Source organism: Salvelinus fontinalis, chromosome 5 (genome assembly GCF_029448725.1).
Source record: "Salvelinus fontinalis isolate EN_2023a chromosome 5, ASM2944872v1, whole genome shotgun sequence".
NCBI lineage: Eukaryota > Metazoa > Chordata > Actinopteri > Salmoniformes > Salmonidae > Salvelinus > Salvelinus fontinalis.
Window position 1 is genome coordinate 41,836,589 of NC_074669.1, and position 27,466 is coordinate 41,864,054.

A 27,466-nucleotide genomic window follows, 5' to 3' on the forward strand; every position below is an offset into this window, starting at 1 on the left:
CAGAAAAAAGGTCTTTGTTTCTGGCCGTTTTAAACCTGTAATCGAACCCACAAATGCTGATGCTTAGAAGGATTGCTTTATCCTATCCTAGGTATTCCTTGAAGAGGTGGGGTTTCAGGTGTCTCCGGAAGGTGGTGATTGACTCCGCTGTCCTGGCGTCGTGAGGGAGTTTGTTCCACCATTGGGGTGCCAGAGCAGCGAACAGTTTTGACTGGGCTGAGCGGGAACTGTACTTCCTTAGTGGTAGGGAGGCGAGCAGGCCAGAGGTGGATGAACGCAGTGCCCTTGTTTGGGTGTAGGGCCTGATCAGAGCCTGAAGGTACTGAGGTGCCGTTCCCCTCACAGCTCCGTAGGCAAGCACCATGGTCTTGTAGCGGATGCGAGCTTCAACTGGAAGCCAGTGGAGAGAGCGGAGGAGCGGGGTGACGTGAGAGAACTTGGGAAGGTTGAACACCAGACGGGCTGCGGCGTTCTGGATGAGTTGTAGAGGTTTAATGGCACAGGCAGGGAGCCCAGCCAACAGCGAGTTGCAGTAATCCAGACGGGAGATGACAAGTGCCTGGATTAGGACCTGCGCCGCTTCCTGTGTGAGGCAGGGTCGTACTCTGCGGATGTTGTAGAGCATGAACCTACAGGAACGGGCCACCGCCTTGATGTTAGTTAAGAACGACAGGGTGTTGTCCAGGATCACGCCAAGGTTCTTAGCGCTCTGGGAGGAGGACACAATGGAGTTGTCAACCGTGATGGCGAGATCATGGAACGGGCAGTCCTTCCCCGGGAGGAAGAGCAGCTCCGTCTTGCCGAGGTTCAGCTTGAGGTGGTGATCCGTCATCCACACTGATATGTCTGCCAGACATGCAGAGATGCGATTCGCCACCTGGTCATCAGAAAGGGGAAAGGAGAAGATTAATTGTGTGTCGTCTGCATAGCAATGATAGGAGAGACCATGTGAGGTTATGACAGAGCCAAGTGACTTGGTGTATAGCGAGAATAGGAGAGGGCCTAGAACAGAGCCCTGGGGGACACCAGTGGTGAGAGCGCGTGGTGAGGAGACAGATTCTCGCCACGCCACCTGGTAGGAGCGACCTGTCAGGTAGGACGCAATCCAAGCGTGGGCCGCGCCGGAGATGCCCAACTCGGAGAGGGTGGAGAGGAGGATCTGATGGTTCACAGTATCGAAGGCAGCCGATAGGTCTAGAAGGATGAGAGCAGAGGAGAGAGAGTTAGCTTTAGCAGTGCGGAGCGCCTCCGTGATACAGAGAAGAGCAGTCTCAGTTGAATGACTAGTCTTGAAACCTGACTGATTTGGATCAAGAAGGTCATTCTACAATAGTCATTTACAACATTGACAATGTCTACACTTTATTTCTGAGCAATTTGATGTTATTTTAATGGACCAAAAATGTGCTTTTCTTTCAAAAACAAGGACATTTCTAAGTGACCCCAAACATTTGAACAGTAGTGTGGATATATATATATATATATATATATATATATATATATATATATATATATATTAGACCAGAGGAAAGAGTGATTCTTACTGGCCCTTCAACACCACTTCCATCCAGGGACCAACCAGGACCAGCCTTGCTTAGCTTCAGAGGCAACCCAGCAGTGGGACGCACGGTGGTATGCTGCCTAACACACCCCTACAGGTAAGCTTGAGGGACTGACCTGTTCTTTGGTTGATCGGTCGAGGATGACAACGCCATGAAAAATACAGGAAATGGTCATGTATTTACCTTTACTACGAATGATCTCAATGGATCTGCTTTTAATGGTTGCTTCTGTGTACATTGGCACACAACAGCTTCAGGACTGGAGAATAGTTACACAATTACTGGCCCTACCTGTGTAGCTGTAAAAGTCCCTGAAATGACATCAGCCGTTTGTACATCTGACTATCAGATTCTATCAACAGTATACACAAAATATGCAGGCTAAAGGGAATAAAATATTAGCTCTGTCGGTGAAAGGATTCAAATCATAAAATGTACAGCACAAACACACACGGCAGACACACCCTTTTCTCAGAGACCGCCCTATAATCCAGAGCCACGCGACACCAAAACCAAGGACCAGCCCGCCTTCATTTACCACACCCCGGAGACAATTCTCATAAAGCAGCTGCCTTGTCAGCTAATGGGGATCCTAATAAATACTAAATATTGATTACCGGCCGACACCCTAGAAACATCTAGATCTACAAACAACCATCTATTTTACACTTCCTCAACCCTCATCCTCAAATAAAGCAAAGACGACAGACACCCAGACAAAAAGCCTAAACCAGGTGTTTGTGCCTTCTCCGTCAAAACAGAGCCAGGCCGCTTATCAGAAATGACAGCGAGGAAGGGATGGCCATTATAGCTCAGCCATGTCAAAGAAATGAGCCTAGTTTCCCACAGTAGCTGACTATTACCTCACGACTGTGTGATCTGTGATTAGAGAGAACCGTTAGCTGTTAGATTTCTGGAATGCTATTAGGTGGTTTGCAGTCTATGATAATAGCTAAGAAATGTAACCTAGTTTACCTACTCTAAGATGAATGCATGGTCCTAAATCAAACAAACCTGAGTTCGTGATAAAAGAGGACAACTTGTACATTATACTGACTCCAACTGATGGACCAATCAGATAGTCTTATCTTCCTCTTTAATAAGCAGACTCTGCTATTGGCCCAGACCACTGACTGTGTTGCTCTGATGTCTCGGTTCTACTCCTTTCCTTGGCAGAATGCTCGAGATTAGACATTGGCCAGATAAAAAGAGGGTTGGCACTGCTTTCAGTTGGTCCGATCTCAAAGGAAAACCTGCCATAGATCACAGCATCGCACTCGCTCACATCAATGTGTGTGGGCAAAATATGCACAGTGCATGTGTGTTTTGTGTCTTACGTAAGCCGGTTTCCAAGAAACCACTCTTCAAGCACTCTATACAACCTGGATTATCGTGCACACATTGACGGTTGACAGCACTTTAAAAAGCCATTGAAACCAGGTTCTCTTGAACATGCCTCTTCAATACTAATGGATGGAAATTGACTCCCATTATTTATCTATAATGAGTTTCTATAATGTCACTGTCTGGCTAGCCTAATATACAGTAAACTTCAAAAGTGTTGGGACAGTGACAATTTTTGTTGTTGTTTTGGCTCTGTACTCCAGGACCTTGGATTTGAAATGATATCAATGACCACGAGGTTAAAGTGCAGACCATCAGCTTTAATTTGAGGGGATTTTCATCCCTATTGTGTGAACCATTTAGAAATTAATGCACTTTCTGTCCACAATCCCCCACATTTTAGGGGACCAAAGGTATTGGGACAAATTCACTTGTATGTGTATTATACACAGGAGGTTGGTGGCACCTTAATTGGGGAGGACGGGCTCATAGTAATGGCTGTAATGGAATTAATGGAATGGTATCCAACTCAACTCAACTCATGTGTGTGTGTGTCTTTGATTAGGATATCCTATAAGGCTTCTGCTAAATTACATATATCTAGGACTTGGATTAGGTGGATCAATCATCAATGTCTCTAGGTAGATAATTCCTTTCCTGCAACTCAGACTCTCTGACCTGTCGCTTATCTCTCTCACACACCAAAGTTTAGAGGTTCTGTTGTACTTTGGACGTGTGTGTGTGTGTGTGTGTGTTCGTGCACCAGAGGAGGCTGGTAGGTGGAGCTATAGGAGGACGTGCTCATTGTAATGGCAATTGTAATTGTATAAATGGAATGGAGTCAGACATGTGGTTTCCATAACGTTCCGTTTGTTCCATTCCAGCCATTACAATGAGCCCTTCCTCCTATAGCGCCTCCCACCAGCCAACACTGACGTGCACATGTGTATCGATCGCCTGGCCACTTTTCTGACTGGCTGTTTCACCATGTGAAGTCCAGCTGTCGATGCCTGTTATTTTTCCCCTCTCTCCTGTCCTCATATAGCTTAGCCTAGCCTAGCCTAGCTTATCCACGTCACTCATATTGACCTGCTAGCCTAGCCTAGCTATTCACTTCACTCTTATTGACCTGTTAGCCTAGCCTAGCTATCCACTTCACTCTTATTGACCTGTTTGGTTGTTAGCCTAGCCACTTTGCTTTGCCTCCAGTGCAAAATATGCTGTTGTGTAATGTTTTTGACAGGGGCTGACGTGTAGCGATTACCAATGTCTCGCCGTCAGTGCAGCCCATGTGGATGGATTTTCGTGGAAGTTTGGCGAGAGGCCAAACCAGCCTCCCTCCCTTTACATGACCACATTGTGCAATGTGTGCTTTTCTCCCTGCTGGATGGAAGCCTTTTATTTAAGGAGCAGTCAATCTCCCCCACAGATTAAGCCTAGTCTTTGGTAGAGCAAGACACTACCACCTCACATTAGAATGTAGTCGATAGACTCCGGTATCTTGGTATTGTGAGTTGGAATGTGGAGATTTTGCGTTGAAATGAGAATCTTCTTACATTGTGAAGTCTTATTCCATTTTGATGGGTTTTGTGTTCAGGGCATTGCGGGTTCAAAGGCCTGTCTGGTTAGTGGTTGTTTGTTATCGGAACAGGATGGACAGACATGAAAGCAAAAGAAGGGAGAGAGGATTACTGGTTTTGTCCCGTTCTCTCTATCTCTGGTTGATTACTGGTTTTGTCCCGTTCTCTCTATCTCTGGTTGATTACTGCTTTTGGCCAGTTCTCTCTATCTCTGGTTGATTACTGGTTTTATCCCATTCTCTCTATCTCTGGTTGATTACTGGTTTTGTCCCGTTCTCTCTATCTCTGGTTGATTACTGGTTTTGTCCCGTTCTCTCTATCTCTGGTTGATTACTGGTTTTGTCCCGTTCTCTCTATCTCTGGTTGATTACTGGTTTTGTCCCGTTCTCTCTATCTCTGATTGATTACTGGTTTTGTCCCGTCTTCTCTATCTCTGGTTGATTACTGGTTTTGTCCCGTTCTCTCTATCTCTGGTTGACTACTGGTTTTGTCTCGTTCTCTCTATCTCTGGTTGATTACTGGTTTTGTCCAGTCCTCTCTACCTCTGGTTGATTACTGCTTTTGTCCCATTCTCTCTATCTCTGGTTGATTACTGGTGTTGTCCCGTTCTCTCTATCTCTGGTTGATTACTGGTTTTGTCCCGTTCTCTCTATCTCTGGTTGATTACTGGTTTTGTCCCGTCCTCTCCATCTCTGGTTGATTACTGGTTTTGTCCCGTTCTCTCTATCTTTGGTTGATTACTGGTTTTGTCCAGTCCTCTCTATCTCTGGTTGATTACTGGTTTTGTCCCGTCCTCTCCATCTCTGGTTGATTACTGGTTTTGTCCCGTCCTCTCTATCTCTGGTTGATTACTGGTTTTGGCCCATTCTCTCTATCTCTGGTTGATTACTGGTTTTGGCCCGTTCTCTCTATCTCTGGTTGATTACTGGTTTTGTCCCGTTCTCTCTATCTCTGGTTGATTACTGGTTTTGTCCCGTTCTCTCTATCTCTGATTGATTACTGGTTTTGTCCCGTTCTCTCTATCTCTGGTTGATTACTGGTTTTGTCCCGTTCTCTCCATCTCTGGTTGATTACTGGTTTTGTCCCGTTCTCTCTATCTCTGATTGATTACTGGTTTTGTCCCGTTCTCTCTATCTCTGGTTGATTACTGGTTTTGTCCCGTTCTCTCCATCTCTGGTTGATTACTGGTTTTGTCCCGTTCTCTCCATCTCTGGTTGGTTACTGGTTTTGTCCCATTCTCTCTATCTCTGGTTGTGGTGACTCCAAGATAGAGGGAGGAATCCTGATTGAACCAATACTCTGGAGGAGGAGTGAAGGCAGAGGGAGTGGCGATCAGAGTATCTTTCCCTCTCCCATCTCCTCCCTGCTTCTCTTCGTCACTGGGTTAGGCACCACCCTTTTATGGAGTGTACACACACACACACGCTCATGTTCTCTCCTGCTTACAGTGACCACCAGCTACTGTATACTGAACTCTGTGTCCGTAGACCTGCTGCACTTCTTTACCCAGAGAGAGTTGGATTAGCTCTGGTTGGATTCCAGCAGCAGGACTGTAAGGGCTTGGTCTGTAGAGAGTTGGATGATATCACTCAGTGGCCGTACTCTTTGAAGCCTGTGTTGCAGGAGGCTGGCTTGCTCCATGTGCCTCAGAGAACGAGACGGGAGAGAAGAGATTTCCAGAGGCAAGTCATCTAGACGTGACATATAGACAGCACCTGCTCTCTCTCTCTCTCGCAAGGAGCTCTTCTCTTTTTCTCCTCTCAGTTGGCCTGCCCGCCATCCCACACTGACTAGACAGGGTGAGTAGGCTTCAGACAGAGGGAATGACAGATCTCTCTCTCTCTTTTTCACTTTGCGCTGTTCACTCATACTGTCTTGATCTTTGATACTTGCTCCTTCTTTCTGTCTCTCCTCTTCACTACTTCTCATTCCTTTAGTTTCCTGTCCTTTCATCTCTACCTCACTCTTCCTGTAACGTGTGTGTGGCAACGTGTTTGTTGGCGTGAGTGAGCCCACCCCAGGGCCTGACAGTTCTGTGTGTGTGTGTGTGTGTGTGTGTGTGTGTGTGTGTGTGTGTGTGTGTGTGTGTGTGTGTGTGTGTGTGTGTGTGTGTGTGTGTGTGTGTGTGTGTGTGTGTGTGTGTGTGTGTGTGTGTGTGTGTGTGTGTGTGTGTGTGTGGGGGGGGGGGCTGAGTGAGGGACAGGGTGATTACAGTGTGTAGTTTTCTAGCTCCTGAGGAGCTGAGGCAGGCTCCAACAAGATACACCTAACTCCTCTAGGGAGTGTTTAAAGTGTGTTGTGTGTGTTTGCGTCGGTGCATAGTATTTTTAAAAGATCCTGTCGGCAAAGCTCTATGAAGTTGTAATTATTCACGCACATCGCCAGCGGCAGCATAATCCTGCTGACTCTGGCTAAACCGTAAAGGGAACGTGAAGAAGGAGCTGTTACAGTTTTAGAATAGTGAACATGACATCATCCCTATACTGAGTCAGTCAAGTGTTAAATCACAGATGTTTTTTTATGGTTGGGTCATCTAAGGCTCTCTGCCACTGAACTATGGAAGACACACAAGACGCACAAGACCTATTCATCAAGCTCTGGGTCCCATTTCTCATTCATGTTAAGGCTGTGTGTGTGTGTGTGTGTGTGTGTGTGTGTGTGTGTGTGTGTGTGTGTGTGTGTGTGTGTGTGTGTGTGTGTGTGTGTGTGTGTGCTGAAGTGGGATAGCATAGCCTTCTGATTGATTTGTACTGTAAAGGGTTGCATTGGCCTACAAAGGGAGAAGTGACGTGTAGATATAGACATAGTCCCAATGTTGAACACACCACACCCTGCTCACCTAATTCACCCATTAGTTAATCATAAAATCCACTCCTGTCACTGGAGATATGCCTACGGCTTAAAGATCTGCACAACACAAAGCAGCACTTGATATTGCTATCTGAACCCACATAATACCAGGATTTCATTGCCTGGTGTTCTGCTTTTGAAACTTTTAAAATGACCTTTTACCAGACTTTACCAGAGTGTATCAACATGTAGGAAGTGGTGAGTGTTGACAGTAGTTTGGCACTACACCTGTATACTGTATAGGGAAGTTGTTTGGCCATAGGAGATCTATAGGCGATCTGTTTGTTTGTGCAAGCCATGCATACTTGTTATTTCCGCATTCATACTTCCTCTGTGCTTCAATGGCGGGCAATACCAGTGACTTTGCATATTGGCAGCAGTCGTATGCATACAATTCTAGCATTCTAAGAATGCTCCGACTCGCATGCACACACGCAGGTGCACAAACGCATGTTAATGCGTACAAAAGCAACTGGGAAACAACTGGCTGTTGTTCATTCAGAGTTAGCATTTGTTCTGTATGGCGTGCAGCCTATATACAGATGCTTGCACACTTCAACACACACATTGTCCTGTAGTGGGAGTTTGCCCATTGATAGTGCTGCAAGGCCCAGGCTCTCTCTCTCTCTAGTATAACATTTCACCTGCTGCAGGTCCTCCACAAGCTCAAAATGCTCTTTCTTTCCCCATAGTCTGTAGCCAGACACCCCCCCCCCGACACACACACACACACATATCATACCACTCGCCCCATCAAGGCATCTCCTTCTATAGTACATTCCTCTTTTCCATGTACATTCTATAGTGTTGGGCTGTTATTGTGTTACCTGGGCTGCATGGCCTTCTCTTCCAGGGAGAAAGCCTGTAGCGCGCGGCTGTCGTCTGAGTACCATGTCATGTCAGACAGGAACGTAGACACACACACAGACCTGGACATTCCCTGGCTCGTGTTTCCCTTTGAGCGCTTACAAAACACGGCAGGCGACCCGGCAACAGCCCTCACTCTATCTCCCCCTTCCTCACTCACCTTACCTCCTCCTCAACTACCCCGACTCGCCCTCTTCTCCCACCTTACCCCCTCCTCCACTACTCCCCCTCTCACAGGCTCTCATAGTGGAAACATCAGTGGAAAGATAGTTTAATAGTTACATATTCTCCTAAACCATATAAACATAAGACAAGACATTAGGTTGAGGTAAAGGTGAGAGATTTGTAGTTTGGTTGTGAAGGGGGCAGAGGGAGTTGTAGTTTGGTTGTGAGGGTGGTGGAGGGAGTTGTAGTTTGGCTGTGAGGGAGTTGTAGTTTGGCTGTGAGGGAGTTGTAGTTTGGCTGTGAGGGAGTTGTAGTTTGGCTGTGATGGAGTTGTAGTTTGGCTGTGAGGGGGTTGTAGTTTGGCGTGTGAGGGAGTTGTAGTTTGGCGTGTGAGGGAGTTGTAGTTTGGCTGTGAGGGAATTGTAGTTTGGCTGTGAGGGAGTTGTAGTTTGGCTGTGAGGGAGTTGTAGTTTGGCTGTGAGGGAGTTGTAGTTTGGCTGTGAGGGAGTTGTAGTTTGTCTGTGAAGGAGTTGTAGTTTGGCTGTGAGGGAGTTGTAGTTTGTCTGTGAAGGAGTTGTAGTTTGGCTGTGAGGGAGTTGTAGTTTGGCTGTGAGGGAGTTGTAGTTTGTCTGTGAAGGAGTTGTAGTTTGGCTGTGAGGGAATTGTAGTTTGTCTGTGAAGGAGTTGTAGTTTGGCTGTGAGGGAGTTGTAGTTAGGCTGTGAGGGTGGCGGAGGGAGTTGTAGTTTGGCTGTGAGGGAGTTGTAGTTTGGCTGTGAGGGAGTTGTAGTTAGGCTGTGAGGGTGGCGGAGGGAGTTGTAGTTAGGCTGTGAGGGAGTTGTAGTTAGGCTGTGAGGGAGTTGTAGTTTGGCTGTGAGGGAGTTGTAGTTTGTCTGTGAAGGAGTTGTAGCTTGGCTGTGAGGGAGTTGTAGTTAGGCTGTGAGGGAGTTGTAGTTTGTCTGTGAAGGAGTTGTAGCTTGGCTGTGAGGGAGTTGTAGTTAGGCTGTGAGGGTGGCGGAGGGAGTTGTAGTTTGGCTGTGAGGGAGTTGTAGTTAGGCTGTGAGGGTGGCGGAGGGAGTTGTAGTTAGGCTGTGAGGGAGTTGTAGTTTGGCTGTGAGGGAGTTGTAGTTAGGATGTGAGGGTAGTGAAGGGAGTTGTGAGGTGACATGATCCTTAGAGAGAGAGAGATCACTGATAGATGTCAGAGATGTTGAAGGTTTAGTGGTGGTGGAAGGTGTCATGGTGCTTCCAGCTTCAGGCATGGCGTTCTACCAGAGAGTCTGTAGTCCATCTCAGCCACAGAGGTAAATAGAGATATCAAATCAAATGTTATTTGTCACATGCACTGAATACAACAGGTGTAGTAGACCTTACTGTGAAATTCTTACTTACAAGCCCTTAACCAACAATGCAGTTCAAGAAATAGAGTTAAGAAAACTAACAATAAGATTACATAACAATAACGAAGCTATATACAGGGGGTACTGGTACCAAGTCAATGTGCGGGGCTACAGGTTGGTCAAAGTAATTTGTACATGTAGGTAGGGGGTAAAGTGACTATGCATCGATAATACCCAGCCAGTAGCAGCAGTGTAGAAACAAAGTGTGGTGGGGTCAATGTCAATATTTTGGGTGGCCATTTGATTAATTATTCAGCCAACTTATTGCTTGGGGGTAGAAGCTGTTAAGGAGCCTTTTGGACCTAGACTTGGTGCTCTGGTACTGCTTGCCGTGCGGTAGCAGAGAGAACAGTCTATGACTAGGGTGACTGGAGTCTTTGACAATTTTTTGTGCCTTCCTCTGACACCGCCTAGTAAATAGGTCCTGAAAGGCAGGACGTTTGGCCCCAGTGATGTATTGGGCCGTACACACTACCCTCTGTAGAGCCTTACGGTCAGATGCCGAGCAGTTGCCATACCAGGCGGTGATGCAACCAGTCAGGATGCTCTCGATGGTGCAGCTGTAGAACTTTTTGAGGATCTGGGGACCCATGCCAAATATTTTCAGTCTCCTGAGGGGGAAAAAGGTGTTGTCGTGCCCTCTTCACGACTGTCTTGGTGTGTTTGGACCATGATAGTTTGTTGGTGATGTGGACACCAAGGAACTTGAAACTCTCGACCCGCTCCACTACAGCCCCATTGATGTTAATGGGAGCCTGTTCGGCACTCCTTTTCCTGTAGTCCACGATCAGCTTCTTTGTCTTGCTCACATTGAGGGAGAGGTTGTTGTCTTAGCACCACACTGCCAGGTCTCTGATCTTCCCTATAGGCTGACTCATCGTTGTCGGTGATCAGGCCTACCACTGTTGTGTCGTCAGCAAACTTAATGATGGTGTTGGAATCGTGCCTGGCCACCCAGCCGTGGGTGAACATGGAGTACAGAAGGGGTTGCAGAGGGAGGTGTTTAGTCCTCTTTATGAGCTTTATGGGTACTATAGTGTTGAATGCTGAGCTGTAGTCAATGAACAGCATTCTCACATAGGTGTTCATTTTGTCCAGGTGTGAAAGGGCAGTGTGGAGTGTGATTGAGATTGCGTCATCTGTGGATCTGTTGGTGCGGTGTGCGAATTTAGGCAGGTTACCTTCACATTCTTGGGGACAGGGACTATGGTGGTCTGCTTGAAACATGTAGGTATTACTGACTCGGGTCAGGGAGAGGTTGAAAATGTCAGTGAAGACACTTCCCAGTTGGTCCGTGCATGCTCTGGGTACACGCCCTGGTAATCCGTCTGGCCCCGCAGCCTTGTAAATGTTGACCTGTTTAAAGGACTTGCTCACATCGGCTATAGAAAGCGTAATCACACAGTCATCCGGAACAGCTGGTGCTCTCATGCATGCTTCAGTGTTTCTTGCCTTGAAGCGAGCATAAAAGACATTTAGCATAAAATACATTTGTCCTGTATTGACGCTTTTCCTGTTTGATGGTTTGTCTGAGGGCATAGCAGGATTTCTTATAAGCGTCCGGATTAGTGTCAATGCATGTGAACTTTGCCCTCCTCCTGGCTCTGAACTTTGACATGTTGTCCTGTGGAAAGCTAGAGATGTGTCCCGAATATCACCCCATTCCCTATATAGTGCACTACTTTTGACCAGGGCTCATGGGGATGTGGAGAGTCCTGAACACACCAAGGTGACTGGGGTGAGACGGTAACGCACCCAGCTCTCACAGGATTAAAGAACAGATGGTTGAAAGCCACTGAAATATGAAAGACGTGAAAAATGCAACTTGAGATTGGTCTTCTACATTTGTCTTTGTGATGCGTTTCACAGTGGTTTTTACAGCACCCTTTTACCATATGAAGTGGTGAGTCATTGGTTATAGCCCTCCGTTGACAAAAATAGCTGTTCTAGAGTCCAACTGATAGAGCTTGCTCTATATCTTATGTACCTTGCTCTCCATTATACAGCAAGAGATATCCAGCCTTTACAATGTGCTATACAGACATTTTAGACATTTTTGGAGCAGTGGAAGACTTTTGATCAGCAAGATGACAGGGTTAAAAATAGAATAATCTGTACTCATAATTTCCTTGTTCAGACGGCCCCCACTATGCAGCCAAGCTGTGTACCTACCTGCTGTTAAAGCACAAAATGGAACTGTCATTTCCTCTCACTATTTAACTCTGTATTTGAAATCTATGATTGCAGGTTGGATTTCTGGGAAAAGGGTTGGGGTTTTTCCTCCTCTTGGAGGCTTGTCACACTTTGTCTGTGTCTGAAATGGCACCCTATTCCCTTTTATAGTGCCCTACTTTTGTCCAGGGCCTATATACTGTATATAGTAATGCACTCTTATTAGGCAAGACTGCCTTCTCATCTTGTGCACCAGAGGCATGGAATAGTCTACAACCCATGCTTCATCTAGATATGTTAGTGCCACTGAATTAATTACACATTCTGATGGTAGACTCTGTTACAGAGGAGTTTAATTAAATGCTTTTTTTATGCTGGATCATGTTGTTAAATAGTTTTAATTCTGTCATGTATTGATTGTTGCTGCCTTCTTGGCCAGGTCTCCCTCGAAAAAGAGACTGGGTCTCAATGTTCTTTTCCTGGTTAAAGAAATCATATAGGCTGCCATTTCAAATGCAGCTATTGCGATTGCCATTTTCAAGCCCCTCACTGTGAAGTTCTTCAGGTCATTGTGTTCCCTCTGTAGAAGAAGAAGAGAGGCAGGTGGGTTTGGAGAGAAGCAGAGGGTTGAGAGATACTGATCAGGTTCTATGTATTTGGGTTAATGACTCGAAGCGGGGAAAGACACACATTCAAATAGAGCCTTGGAGCAGAACGATGTCAACTCGGCTCTCCACAGCTGAACCAATGGAGAGAGCCTTGGTGGAGCTGGGTCGTGTTCATAAGGGAATACTGTAGCGAAACCTTGTGCAACGGAAGACAAAAATTAGTGATTTTATTGGATAAGTCCAGCTCCCTGTTTTTACTGTTTTTTTCCATTGCGTGCACTTATGAACACCACGCAGAGCCAACCAATGATCAGCGTCCCATCATCCATTCCAACATGGCTCATCAAGCCTGTTCTCACTGGCTCAAAACTGACAGGCAGTCGGCTGACACTATCAGGTACACCCAACAGGCTCCTACTGAGGGGTAGTAGAGAGCTACTGTCTCTGACTGCTACTGACAGGGATGGGATATGGCTGTTGGCTGTTGCTTTCTCTTTGTGTTGAGGACACAGATGTTGCCCAGAGCAAGAGTTGAGAGAAGATAGGCCCAGTCTGATAGGACCGTTGTGTTGTTTGTGTAAATATACACGTAGGACCTGGTAGGCACATTCCTGCTTTCTGTCTTGACATGCATTGAGATATTTCACTGTTTGGGATTGTGTGTTGGCCTTTGTTCATTTGAGGTAGAAACATTTGTCAGCAGTCTCAATGCATTATTTCCACTGGTGTAGTTCATCTAGGAAGCTAGCTGTTGGCAGTGCAGCTGCAGGGATATGGCATTATCAGTGTGAGCCATCTGTGTTGGGCCAGGCTGGTTGGGTTCATTCACTCACCTGAAAAGGTTAATGAAGCTCTCGTCAGGTAGAGAACGTTCGGGCGTGACCGCACGGCGCTCTAAACGCTCACCCGGGGGGTAGAAGATGAAAGGGCCACGCGTAAACAGAGACTGAGGCGAGCTGAAGGATGGGAAATCTTATTCCCTGTTTCTCGCTTTCTTTTTCTCTATCTCTCGGAGTCTCCTCTCTCTTTCTGTTCCTACTTCTCCCTCCTTTCCCTCTCTCTTTCCCCCTCTCTCTTTCCCCCTCTCTCTTTCTCTCTCTCTCTCTCTCTCTCTCTCTTTCCATCTCTCTTTTCCCCCTCTCTCTTTCTCTTTCTCTCTCTCTTTCCATCTCTCTTTCCCCCCTCTCTCTTTCTCTCTCTCTCTTTCCATCTCTCTTTCCCCCCCTCTCTTTCTCTCCCCCTCTCTTTCCTTTTCTTTCTTTCTCTCTCACCTTCTTTTCCTCTCTTGCCCATCTCTCTCTCTTTCCCCCTCTCTTTTTCTCTCTCTCTCTCTCTCTCTTTCCATCTCTCTTTTCCCCCTCTCTCTTTCTCTTTCTCTCTCTCTTTCCATCTCTCTTTCCCCCCTCTCTCTTTCTCTCTCTCTCTTTCCATCTCTCTTTCCCCCCTCTCTTTCTCTCCCCCTCTCTTTCCTTTTCTTTCTTTCTCTCTCACCTTCTTTCCCTCTCTTGCCCATCTCTCTCTCTTTACCCCTCTCTCTCTCTTCCCCTCTCTCCCCCTCTCTGCTTCTGTTGAGGCCAACCAGCCACCACCACTAAAGCCACACCCGCACCAACCAACCACTGGCCTGCCTGGCTCCCAGTGTGTTATTTTTAACTCTTTCCCCCACAATGACGTCACTCTGTTTTCCTCGTTGCCTTATATATTTTTACTGACACCATCTGCATTGCCAGAAAAAACTCACTTCCATCCAAACACAGAGAGGGATGATGTCATTAAGCCATAGGTCATTTCCAGGTGACACAACAGCCCATATCCTTTGAGCTCCAGATAGCGGTTGCTTTTAGGCACAGATCTAGGATCAGTTTACACTCAGCAAACCTTTAACTTTAACCATTGGAAATAAAAATGCTAAACTGACCTTAGACCAGTGTTTGAGGAGCCACTACATACTACTCCTATTTAAATTTTTGTAATTTAGCAGATGCTCTTATCCAGAGCAATTAGGGTTAAGTGCCTTGCTCACGGGCACGCAGGCAAATTTCTCACCTAGTCAGCACGGGTTTCGAACCAGCGACCTTTCGGTTTACTCTCATCATACCCTAACCTTGACCATTTGAGGGAAACACTGACCTAAGATCAGCGTCTATAGGGGCAGCTTCATCCTGCTCACTGTTTTGGTCCTGTACTGTTACTGTACTGTAACCTCAGGTCCACCAGCCTCTCCTCTAATTCATAAATAATGACCATGCAGCAGTAATAAACATGCAGGCAGACAGACATGTTGGCTAGCCAGGCTGGGTCCCAGACGTTCTTCCACACAGGCACTTAGCCTAGCATTCACACAGATGACTTATCCACTAGCTGGAGGGATGGGTTGGCTTTAACAGGCATTAAAACAGACTGAAACAGTGAGGGACTACCTGGTCCAACAAGAAACACTCTTTTTAGCTTCCCGTTGAAAATGTTTTAAAACGTTTTCCCTAATGGATAGGATCCTGAAGTGCAGGCTGAAGAGAGGCGGATAGACTAACAAGAGGCTTACGGTTTGGGGGAGGTCTAATAGTGATTATCTTGCTCTTCACTTTACTAAACGGTTCCAATCCCCCGTGGTGGTTGACAGTGTTAGGGTGCAGCTTTACAATAGGTCCATCTATCCTGTCACCGTGCAGAATGTCAATTAAAGTGGGCAGCTTGCCATTTTGACTCTAATAACTGTTATGTGGTGGCCTGCTTTTCAGAGATGTTTTTTTAATGTCTGGTTGACATAGATGGATCTCTCACACTCTGGTAAGATTGGGCTAAAGTGCCGTCTCTTTAAGGCATATATCTAGTTCTGTATCTGTGTTTTGTTGTACGCGGGTCCAACAATCAACAACCTTGTTAAAGGCACCATTAAATTAACTTTGATGAACAGGCAATTCTCCTTCATTGACCCTTCTTCCTCCCTCTCCCCCTCTCCTCCCTCTCCCTCCTTCTCCCTCCTCCATCTCTCTCTCTCTACTTCTCCCCTCCTCTGCCTTGTCTCCCGCTCTGCCTAATGTGTTTGTGTAGTAATGTATGATGTTGATCCAAGAAACAGGATTATACATTTTCTCTTGCTCTCTCCATCCTAGATGACATGGCGTCCTCAGTATCGCAGCTCCAAGTTCCGCCACGTGTTCGGTAAGGCCGCCACCAAGGAGAACTGCTACGATGGCGTGCCCATCACGCGGAGCGTCCACGACAACCACTTCTGCGCCGTCAACCCGCGTTTCATTGCCGTCATCACAGAGTGCGCCGGGGGTGGAGCCTTCCTGGTCCTCTCTGTCCATCACGTGAGTCTCCGCCCACCTTTGCTTTTTTTGAGAAATAGATGTGAAATCTCTCTCTCTTGTCGAGGTAGAAGTTTTTCTTAACCATAGGTCTGGGATCAGAATATATGACCCTGTGTCAGTCGTTAGGGGTAACTTCTACCTACAGGGTGATGTCATTGTTGGTGAATTAGTGAGTGTTTGAGGGTCTTTACATTTGATAGATTCTGGACATATTGTATGAGATGCCCTGCTGCGTTATATTACCTAAAATGTCTGTTTTTAGCTTTGACTTTTCATTTTGAGGTATCCCTCCAAGCCCTCTGTAGTCTGTTGCTAAGGCTGATGTTTTGGGGGATTCACTTCAAACAGCGCCCCAGCCAAAGACCGGCAAAAAAAGACAGGGAAAGTTAAGCCGTCTAACCCATAACTTTCCCCTCCTAAAACGCCTGTCATCTTTATTTTGTTACCCCTCCACAAACTCTTTCTCCCTCCTTCCCTTTGCTGTCTAGATATCAATCTGACTCGTAAATGATGTATATAAAGATGTCCTTATTATGTGTAGCCTCTCATCAGTGGAGGCATTGTGTTGATCTCTCCACTGAACTTGTCTTTCTCTTTCAACTCCCTGTACTGTATAGCACCTCCAGACCTCTTCACCTGAACATCAGCTCAATTTACAGGCTTTCATTCATCAGAAAGGCTCTCGATCCACCGCTCCCTCTTTTCCCTCTTCCTTTTTTCCTCTCTTCTCCCTTCTTTTTTTCCCTCTTTCTTCTTGAAGGGGTCTCTCTCTGAATTTATCATACTCCTCTGCTTGGCTCAGACAGGAGTTACATAGGGACTCAGGAATGACATAACTCACCTATGTCCCCCTCCACCCGTCGCAATGAGTTGAAACTATGGCTTGTCTCAGAGACGCCCTCCCCTACCCCGGCACACACACAGGCACGCACACACACACCGTTCGGTTCCTATAATCTAATACATCAATGACCCATCTCTCTCTCTGATAGCATGTTCTTAGACTGAGTCATTAATGTAGTTTCAGGGCTCACCCCCCTATCCCAAACACACCTTGCCTACACACACACACACACACACACACACACACACACACACACACACACACACACACACACACACACACACACACACACACACACACACACACACACACACACACACACACACACACACACACACACACACACCATGCTCCTCCTGGACACCAATGATGTCATGCAGTCACCTGTCACAACACACCTTTGAGTGGTTCTTTTCAGACTCATTAGTAAGGGGAGCCTGAATAAGACTGAGTTACTGTATGTCTGACTAAGACAGGCCTCGATTACTGCATTCTTAAACTTCTTGAATTATCTGATGCAAATCAGATTGAGACCAAAATGATTGTGTAATAGAGACATGTTGTGTTAAAAACAATGGTGAATAGTGAACACGCCCCAACATTGCTCAACATGCTCGCCTCTGTCATAAGTTGCTGATCTTGATACATTATGTCTACATCTATTCAGGAAGTGTCTGAGTTGACAGGCATCTAAAGAATCAAACATATCAATAAGGTTGGCCTTTAAAACTGTTTTTACACTCTTTCTTAAATAACTTCTTTATGTACCACCTTTGCCATCATGTTAGCCAGCTAGGGTATTGAAGTGAATTATTCGTAAACTATTCCTTACTGTCATTGCCTATTGCTCAATTGTCTTCAGGCAGGTGAAGGGCTTGCTATGCCGCCTTGCATAGACTTGCTGGTTAGCTCTGTAGTGAGGTTGTCGTTCAGTATGCTGAGGTAGGCTGCCTGTCTTGACTTGTAAAGAGGAGTCAGACTTGGTTCTTTCTTGGCTGGTCTGCCGATTACGTCATGTTTACCTGGACAAATTCTGTCCCTGACTTTGAATAATGGATATTTGTTGACCGGTTTCTTCGAGTAATGAATATACATTTTATCTTGTGATTTCCCCTGTTTACCTTCAATATTAGTCCTTATCTTTTTATGTATAGTCTGTATCCTGCCTACACATTTCTACCTGATGTAATGATAAATAATATCAAACCTCAGACTCTTGCTCCACCTTCTCCTGACCCCATGGCTCCTAGGAATCTTGCAAACACACACTGACATCAGGGCAGGAGTGTGAGGCCTGATGTAATGTTCTATTGCCCCCCCCCCCCCCCCCCCCCCCCTGTCTGTGTTATTTAGACAGGGAAGGTGGACCCCCTTCACCCCAAAGTGTCAGGCCACAGAGGTAACGTACTGGACATCAAATGGAACCCCTTCAACGACTTCTGTATAGCATCCTGCTCAGAGGACTCCACGGTCAGTAGTGTACACACACACACACAAAATCCCGTTTCCATTCATTTCATACCACTGACTAAGTAACCAACTGGGGTTAGAGCAACATCTTTTAAACAGTCAAAGATAACTGAGGGCCTAGGTAATAGCTGTCTGAAGTCCTGACCTGTACTACCACCTGTAACGTGTTTGAGAGTTACAACTCTTCTTTGTGTGTTATGAATTAGCCGCTGGTCAGTCTCAAATTCCTCACCTTTCAGTCTGGCTATGTGAGTTGGCTCTAGTCAATGGTTAGCTTTGAAGTGTGTGTATGTAACTTTTTATGTGTGTCCTTGTGTGTGCATGTGTATTTGTGTGTCCGCACGTGGGTGTGCCTGTGTGTGTGTGTGTGTGTGTGTGTGTGTGTGTGTGTGTGTGTGTGTGTGTGTGTGTGTGTGTGTGTGTGTGTGTGTGTGTGTGTGTGTGTGTGTGTGTGTGTGTGTGTGTGTGTGTGTGTGTGTGTGTGTGTGTGTGTGTGGCTCTAACAGGTGAAGGTGTGGGACATCCCTCCCCATGGTGTGCTGAAGAACCTGACGGTGCCGTGGAAGGAGCTGCAGGGTCACAGCCGCAGGGTGGGCCTCATCGAGTGGCACCCTACTGCCAACAATGTGCTCTTCAGCACTGGCTATGACTACCAGGTAACACACACACACACACACTAACCCTCAGATACACAAGCTCATGTATACAGTGCCTTCAGAAAGTATTCACACCCCTTGACTTTTATCACATTTTATTGTGTTATAGCCTGAATTTAAAATGGATTCAATGGATTTTGTGTCACTGATCTACACACAATACCCCATAATGTCAAAGTGGAATTGTGTTTTTAGACATTTTTACAAATGAATTCAAAATGAAAAGCTGAATGTCTTGACTCAATAAGTATTCAAAAAACAGGAAGGTTTTTCAATGCCTCGCGAAAAAAGGGCACCTGTTGGTAGATTGGTACTTTGGATGGTGTATCAATACACCCAATCACTACAAAGATACAGGTGTCCTTCCTAACTCAGTTGACAGAGAGGAAGGAAACCGCTCAGAGATTTCAACCAGTTAAATGGCTGTGATAGGAGAAAACTGAGGATGGATCAACAACATTGTAGTTACTCCACAATACTAACCTAAATGACAGAGTGAAAAGAAGGAAGCCTGTACAGAATAAAAATATTCCAAAACATACATCCTGTTTGCAATAAGGCACTAAAGTAATACTGCTAAAAATGTGGCTAAGAAATGAACTTTTTGTCCTGAATTCAAAGCATTATGTTTGGAGAAAATCCAGCACAACACATTACTGAGTACCACTCTTCATACTTTCAAGCATAGTGGTGGCTGCATGTTGTGGGTATGCTTGTCATCGGCAAGGGAATTTGTTTTGATAAAAAGAAAAAGGGATAGAGCTCAGCACAGGCACAGTTCAAGAGGAAAATCTGATTCAGTCTGCTTTCCAACTGCCACTGAGAGACAAATACACCTTTCAGCAGGACAATAACCTAAACGCAAGGCCAACTATACACTGGAGTTTACTAAGACAACATTGAATGTTCTTGAGTGGCCTAGTTACAGTTTTGACTTCAATTGGCTTGAAAATATATGGCAAGACTTGAAAATGGCTGTCTAGCAATGATTAACAACCAACTTGACAGAGCTTGAAGAATTTTAAAAAGAATAATAGGGAATAGGGAAATATTGTATGATCCAGGTGTGCAAAGCTCTTAGAGACTTACCCAGAAAGGCTTACAGCTGTAATAGCTACCAAAGGTGATTCAGGGGGTTGAATACTTATCTAATCAAAATATAAAATATTATTTTCCATTAATAAAATAAAATGTTCGAATTTTTCTTACACTTTGACATTCAAGTATTTTGTGTAGATCGTTGACAAAAAATGACAAATCCATTTGAATCATTGTAACTCAACAAAATGTGAAAAAGTCACACACACACACACACACACACACACACACACACACACACACACACACACACACACACACTCAGACCCATATACCCTCACAGCTACTCCAGCTAACCAGGAAATAGCGTTCGCAGGAATAATCTATCAATGTTGAAATGCAGCCAAACGGGTCACCACATTCTACTGCAGCTTAATCTGCTTCTTGGCAAAGTGCAACAGTAAGCATCACGATTTTTATTTTATTTAAGCTTTATTTAACTAGGCAAGTCATTTAAGAACAAAATCTTAATTACAATGACGGCCTACCCCAGGCAAACCCTAACGAGGCTTGGCTAATTGTGCGCCGCCCTATGGGACTTCCTATCACGCCTGGTTATGATACAGCCTGGAATCGAACCAGGGTCTGTAGTGACGCCTCTAGAACTGAGATGCAGTGCCTTGGACCGGAGCCCAAATCGATCACTGTCTATCTGCCACACATGAACATTGCTCTTTGTTGACCTTTAAAGATTCCTTGGCAATCTGTTGAGCTCCTCAGTACTTGAATATTAGACGCCCATGTAGGAATTTACAGTATAAGAATGCAAGTAAAATGTGTTGGAAATAGGGCTGTTACGGTGACCGTTTTACCGCACCGGCGATCACGAGTCATGACGGCTGTCAAATTCCATGTGACCTTTTTAGTCATGGTAATTAGGCTTCTCCAAGCTCTGATGCTGCTGATGATCATTAGTAGTCTACCAAACTTGACAACTGTCTGGTACTCAGCACTCTATTGTTTGTCTCATCACTCAGACGTCAATGCAAATGTGATTGAAAATCTAATCAAACGCTTCATGAGAGCCCATGAGCTTATGTTGCGCAACATTTCCATAGGCTATGCAATTGCGTGAGAAAACAAGATTGATGGTTTAATAGAGGAGGATCCCATCAGCTTACTATAGGCTAGGCCTACTATATTTATTTCTCAACTTTCCTAATATTAAGCACATTGCTTCTCTTTACAACAGGAGTATAGCCTACCTGGCTGGCATGAAAATTAACCACGGGAAAAGCGTCCTCCATTCGCTATTTAAGTGCATAGATTACATATTTTTTTCCGTTACAGGTAAAGACACGATTAAATCAATAGTGTGATGGGTGACAATATTAGCCTATCACTTGTCAATGATGCCCAGTGTAAGGCAAGAAACAGCACATGCTTTTTTTTGCAACTTTTAAAAATCCTAGTCGCACACCTCATGTAGCCTAGCCCATAGACCTATATGTTTTGATAAGGTTTGTATCACACCTCATGTAGCCTAGCCCATAGACCTATATGTTTTGATAAGGTTTGTATCACACCTCATGTAGCCTAGCCCATAGACCTATATGTTTTGATAAGGTTTGTATCACACCTCATGTAGCCTAGCCCATAGACCTATATGTTTTGATAAGGTTTGTATCACACCTCATGTAGCCTAGCCCATAGACCTATATGTTTTGATACGGTTTGTATCACACCTCATGTAGCCTAGCCCATAGACCTATATGTTTTGATACGGTTTGTATCACAACTGAAGTGGCCAAATAACTTATTAAAATGAAGCTCATTAATCCACTTTTCACCATAAAAATGCACCTTTATAATAAAACGTGCATAATCGCATATGTGGTCACTTTTGAGAAGGGTGTTTTCTTGCTCATGGAACATTTGTGCCTACAGCCTACTGCCGTGTGTGTGTTGCTGTGCTTATAATGTGAATAAATAGTTTAATAGTTTATCAACTTTTTAAGCTAAATGTTATCATCTTTTGCATCAGGCTCATATCTTAAAACATTTTTTTTGATGCTATTGGTTCTATTAATTTGGGATCTATTGCATCCCACAACTGTCCCAGACTATGTTTGGAATATTTATTTCTTGCACAGAGTAGAATAGGTCAACTTGTGTACTGTGGGGGATAGTAGATTGACATAGGCTATTGCTTTTGCTGTTCTTTAGGTCTACTCATCGTGTTGGCTGACAAAAAGTAAATTTGGACAGTTCTTCCAATATCTTCAATATGCACCGCAGTTGCGTCCACAATGTGGCTGTCTTCACTTGTAGCCTGTGAGAAAGACCCAATCACGTGACGGAGAGCCATGTGAGTGAGAGGTGCTTCAGCACGCAGCTGGAAGGAGGGAATTATAATTATTATATCCAGTCCAAGTGCACAAAGGCCACTGGCGGTAAAAGGCATTATCAAGTGCTTGTCAAATTGTGAATGAGAGACTGATGAAGTATGTACAGCCTGCGCAAAAAAACAAAGCAGATCTCATGCCTTTCATGTGACTTTTTTCAAATCATCGTTAGTCGCATCATGCAGCCTTTGAATGTTTTGAACATCTAAACATATATCCCAACATTTGTATCACATATGACATAAATAACTCTAAATTAAGCATATCGGTGTACCTGTTTCTTTGTTAAACGCTCATCACAGAATAGCCGCATGTGGGCACTCCCTCAAATCGTTTGGAGGAAATATCCTATCCTATTCAGCTATGTTCAATTGTATTCTTCATACTATAAATTATGCCACCGTATTCGAAGAAAATCTTGCCTGCGAAATGAACTTGTGTAGCCCACAGCCATATGGCATAGCCAGATCAGGGCCTAACATAAGGACAACCCAGAGTATGCTATTCAGTTCTTCTGAAATAGACTACATTTTCTTCATATCATGCTTCTTTAGACTTGTCTAAAATAAATAATGGATTTATTGTGATGGTGTAGGCTATATTACATGGATTTATTAGACTTTTTAAAATGTAGATGTTCCAAAGGTCTCTATCAGTGGCTCTATGTGTGGAAGACAGGAGATGCTAAATGTGTTTATGTTAATTAACGGTCAATTACCGTGACACGGAAGTTATTTGCTTCACAATCACCGGCTGACAAAATTTCATGACCGCCACAGCCCTAGGTGGAAACAAACTAAAACACACAAATGTTACCTTTATTTAACTAGGCAAGTCAGTTAAGAACAAATTCTTATTTACAATGGCGGCCTACCCCTGCCAAACCCTAACCCGGACGACACTGGTCCAATTGGGAACCACCCTATGGGACTTCCAATCACGGCCGGTTGTGATACAGCCTGGAATCAAACCAGGGTCTGTAGTGACGCCTCAAGCATTGAGATGCAGTGCCTTAGACTGCTGCCCCACCCGGGACCCCACACACACACCCTGCTCGCCTGTCGAGTTACAGAATTGAAAATCCTTTGTCAATCTGTTTGTACTTTCAGTATCTGATTTGATAACATGCATGTGTGTGTCCTTCCCCAGGTGATGATCTGGAACCTGGACAGCCCTGAGGCGGTGATAAAGAACCCGGTGCGGACCATCAGCCACCACACTGACGTGGTGCTCTCCATGTCCTTCAATACAGATGGCAGCAGGCTGGCCACGTCCTGCAAGGACAAGAAGATAAGAGTTCTAGAGTCACGCACTGGGAACCTGCTACAGGTCTGTACGGATGGGCTGCTGGGTTTGTGTGTTTGTCTGTAGTTGTATGCAAGTATTACATCTTTTTGTCATAATGCTATTGTCCTCGGTAACAGTGATTGAATTACTATTTATATCAACACGGTGCTTAGGATTCTCCTTCTCTCCTTGTCCTGTGCCCTTCCACGCCCCTCCAGCACCACACAGCCAAAACTGACACCTCCCCATCGGCCGCCCCATAGACCCCTGGGATCTACACCCACCCAGCCACCCCATGACTCATGCTCTCTCTGTTCTCACTCTCCTCTCCGCCCCTCAAACCAGCTGACGTGGCAATGTGCAGATAGTGACACAGTGATATTGCAAAGACCTATTTGTGCAGACACGATGTGCTGACATTTAAAATATCATGTTTATACAGACGCCAATAGACTGTTTACTTCTGAAACTACTGAAACCCCAGGAGCATGATACCCATAACATCTCACACACTGTGATGTAATGTGAATACATTAGTTAAACAACTCTGTAGGGTTATCTATCCACCCATGTTTCTTCCTGACCGGGGCATTGCTTCAAATTATAATTTCATCTCTGACCAATCTGGTTAAACATAGACTCAATAAAACATTTAGAAATAAACCTCTTGTCATAGACCTTTTTAGTTTTTTGATTTGTTTGTTTCCTGCTGTTTTTTTCAGGAGGCCAACTGTAAGAACCACAAAGCCAGCAAGGTGCTGTTCCTGGGGAACCTCAAGATGCTGCTGTCCACTGGCAGCTCCCGCTGGAACCACAGACAGATGGCTCTCTGGGACCAGGTACACAACCACACTACTGATAGAGGCTGCCCTTAGGCACAGATCTAGGGTCAGTTTACATGTTCACAGATGGGACTCTGAGACCAGGTACATAACCACACTGCTAGGATTAGCTGTCTCACCCACAATCGCTGATATCATCCATTGACGATATGTAAAACTGATCTTAGAGCAGTGTGTAGGAGCAACTTCATTGTACTTTGGTAGAGGCTGACCCTGAGGAACCGTGCTAGGAACAGCTTACTCCCCTAATTCAAAACTGACCTTAGATCAGTGTCAATTAGTGGTGACTTCATCTTATTGTGATCAAACAACGGCTCCCTCTGGTGCCAAATGGGTGTATCTCACAATAGAAATCCTGCGGGATGCTTTCATGCAAAAGCCCCAAACACAAATAGTATCTGTTTTGGTTATGTCATTTATCATCTGATTCCTCCATGCATGTGTTTGTTGCACAACAACCAGTATTTTATTTGAAAACAACCAATGTATGTTGGTGTGTGTGTGTATCTGAGGGGGCGGGGAGATTATGACTGCAACACGGATTAGAGGGTTTTAAACAGTCAATCCTTTCAATTCTGTACTGGGAGACATGTTCATGTTACCTCCACTTCAATGAAACCTCCATTCTCATTGAAGTAATAAGGTGTTCTTGCCTTGAGTTTTAACAAGTTTAGTTGATTAAGTAATCGTGTGTGTGTGTGTGTGTGTGTGTGTGTGTGTGTGTGTGTGTGTGTGTGTGTGTGTGTGTGTGTGTGTGTGTGTGTGTGTGTGTGTGTGTGTGTGTGTGTGTGTGTGTGTGTGTGTGTGTGCGTGCGTCTACAGGAGGACCTAGATGTGCCTTTGTTACAGGAGGACCTAGATGGTTCGTCTGGGGTGCTCTTTCCTTTCTACGATCCAGACACACACATGCTCTACATAGCAGGGAAGGTGGGTCTCTGGTACATGGCTGGTTGAGACACAACTCATTGACATCAAGGTCTTCTGTATGAATGAATTCTACTACGTTTTAAATGGTTGACTCTTGAAGAACAAGAGCACACACATTTATTTAATGTATTTGAGTTTGCCTACATGTTTGACTGGTGTGTCTCTCTCTTTCTCCCTCTCTCTCTCTATCTCCCTCTCTCTCTGTCTCTCTCTCTGTCTGTCTCTCTTTCTCCCTCTCTCTCTGTCTCTCTCTTTCTCCCTCTCTCTGTCTCTCTCTCTCCCTCTTTCTCTGTCTCTCTCTACCTCCCTCTCTCTTTCCATCTCTCTCTCTCTCTCTCTCCCCATCTCTTTATCTCTATGTCTCTCTCTCCATCTCTCTCTGTCTCTCTCAGGGTGATGGTAATATCCGGTACTATGAGATCAGCTCAGAGAAGCCCTACATGCACTTCCTCACAGAGTACCGCTCGCACACTCCTCAGAAAGGAATGGGTAAGCACACGCGCACGCGCGCACCCGCGCACCCACCCACACACACACACACACACACACACACACACACACACACACACACACACACACACACACACACACACACACACACACACACACACACACACACACACACACACACACACACACACGCACACACTGTGTGCCCATGCAACCAAACCAGATGTGCAAATGACTCAGTTGATTTGACTAGCCAAAAAGGTGATTCCAAGGCTTTCAGTGATGCGTTATGATGACAATGACTTACGATATGAATAATACTACCATCAGCAGTAACAACAGAAGCACTAGGGTTCATAGTGGTGGAACAGAGGCACTAGTTACCTTTTACATTTGATTCATTTAGAGAATGCTCTTATCCTCTGTCTCTGGAGTTGAACAACTTACTCACCGTTGAAGGGCTTGAATAGGACGCAAAGTCAAGTTGCAGTCCCTTGTTGGCAAGACTTAGAATCAACAAACTCAGCGGACATGGACAGTATCAAACAATGAAACCGTGATTGAGATGGGAGTGTTTGTCTGATGCTGACTAGACCGGCCACGTTGCGTGCGCGAGGATTGCTAAATAAACTTAAACATAGTTGTTATTCAATCATTTCATCCAAACTGCTCGCGGCATCAACGAGCGTCTGCGTAGCCAGGCTCTACATGGTTCTATTTGAGACGCTTGACGCACTACAAGTCCCGCCTCTCCCATCTACTCTTTGGTTTTCACGAGCATACTAACCCACGTGGGGATTGAAAGATGAACGAGGAGGGGCTAATCAAAGAATAGGAACTAGGTTTCCCCTTTTATTTGTGAATTAATTGTTGGAGTAGAGATGGGCCCACATTCTACAAAGATCCAGCAAAAAAAGGACCATATGCATTTCAGGTAAAATAATAACCCAAATGTTTATCTCACAGGAAAAACTAGTTAGCAAATGCAAGCTAGCTAAATGTCCATGAATGTTTCATGTGTGTTCGACCTGTCCCCAAATTAATATTGGTTTTGGTATTTAACTTCCTTATCATGAACACGTCTGGTGAGGATAGACAAAATCAACAAGCACACACGTGGGGCCGGTTTGGTCAAGGTGTCAGAAACAGGCAGTGCTACTAACTTCCTGTGTGTGTGTATGTGTGTGTGTGTGTGTGTGTCCCTCCACCCTCAGGTATCATGCCAAAGAGAGGCCTGGACGTGAGCTCCTGTGAGGTGTTCAGGTTCTACAAACTGGTGACGATCAAGGCCCTCATCGAACCCCTCTCCATGATCGTACCTCGCAGGGTAAGAACCCCTGACACACCAACACAGACGACCAGAAGACCTAGGGTCACAATCTACTGAGCACTAGAACACAATGTAGTCACAATCTACTGAGCATTAGAACACAATGTAGTCACAATCTACTGAGCACTAGAACACAATGTAGTCACAATCTACTGAGCACTAGAACACAATGTAGTCACAATCTACTGAGCACTAGAACACAATGTAGTCACAATCTACTGAGCACTAGAGCACAATGTAGTCACAATCTACTGAGCACTAGAGCACAATGTAGTCACAATCTACTGAGCACTAGAACACAATATAGTCACACTTTACTGAGCACTATAACACAATGTAGTCACAATCTACTGAGCA

At 45.1% G+C, this 27,466-nt stretch overlaps 1 protein-coding gene across 4 annotated transcripts in view; it reads left to right on the forward strand.

The window, feature by feature from the left end:
• The window catches only part of coro2aa (coronin 2Aa), a 54,073-nt gene that overhangs the window by 18,539 nt on the left and 8,068 nt on the right, over positions 1-27,466 (forward strand). For 3 of the 4 annotated variants that reach the window (XM_055923454.1, XM_055923457.1, XM_055923456.1), the window contains exons 2-9: positions 15,660-15,860; positions 18,058-18,174; positions 18,681-18,830; positions 23,423-23,602; positions 24,283-24,399; positions 25,225-25,329; positions 25,722-25,818; positions 26,994-27,106. In XM_055923454.1, the coding sequence (XP_055779429.1) occupies positions 15,660-15,860; positions 18,058-18,174; positions 18,681-18,830; positions 23,423-23,602; positions 24,283-24,399; positions 25,225-25,329; positions 25,722-25,818; positions 26,994-27,106 (1,080 nt within the window). Of the gene's footprint in view, positions 1-3,730; positions 6,286-15,659; positions 15,861-18,057; positions 18,175-18,680; positions 18,831-23,422; positions 23,603-24,282; positions 24,400-25,224; positions 25,330-25,721; positions 25,819-26,993; positions 27,107-27,466 lie in introns of those variants that run through there. The other variant, XM_055923455.1, reaches the window with a different exon arrangement.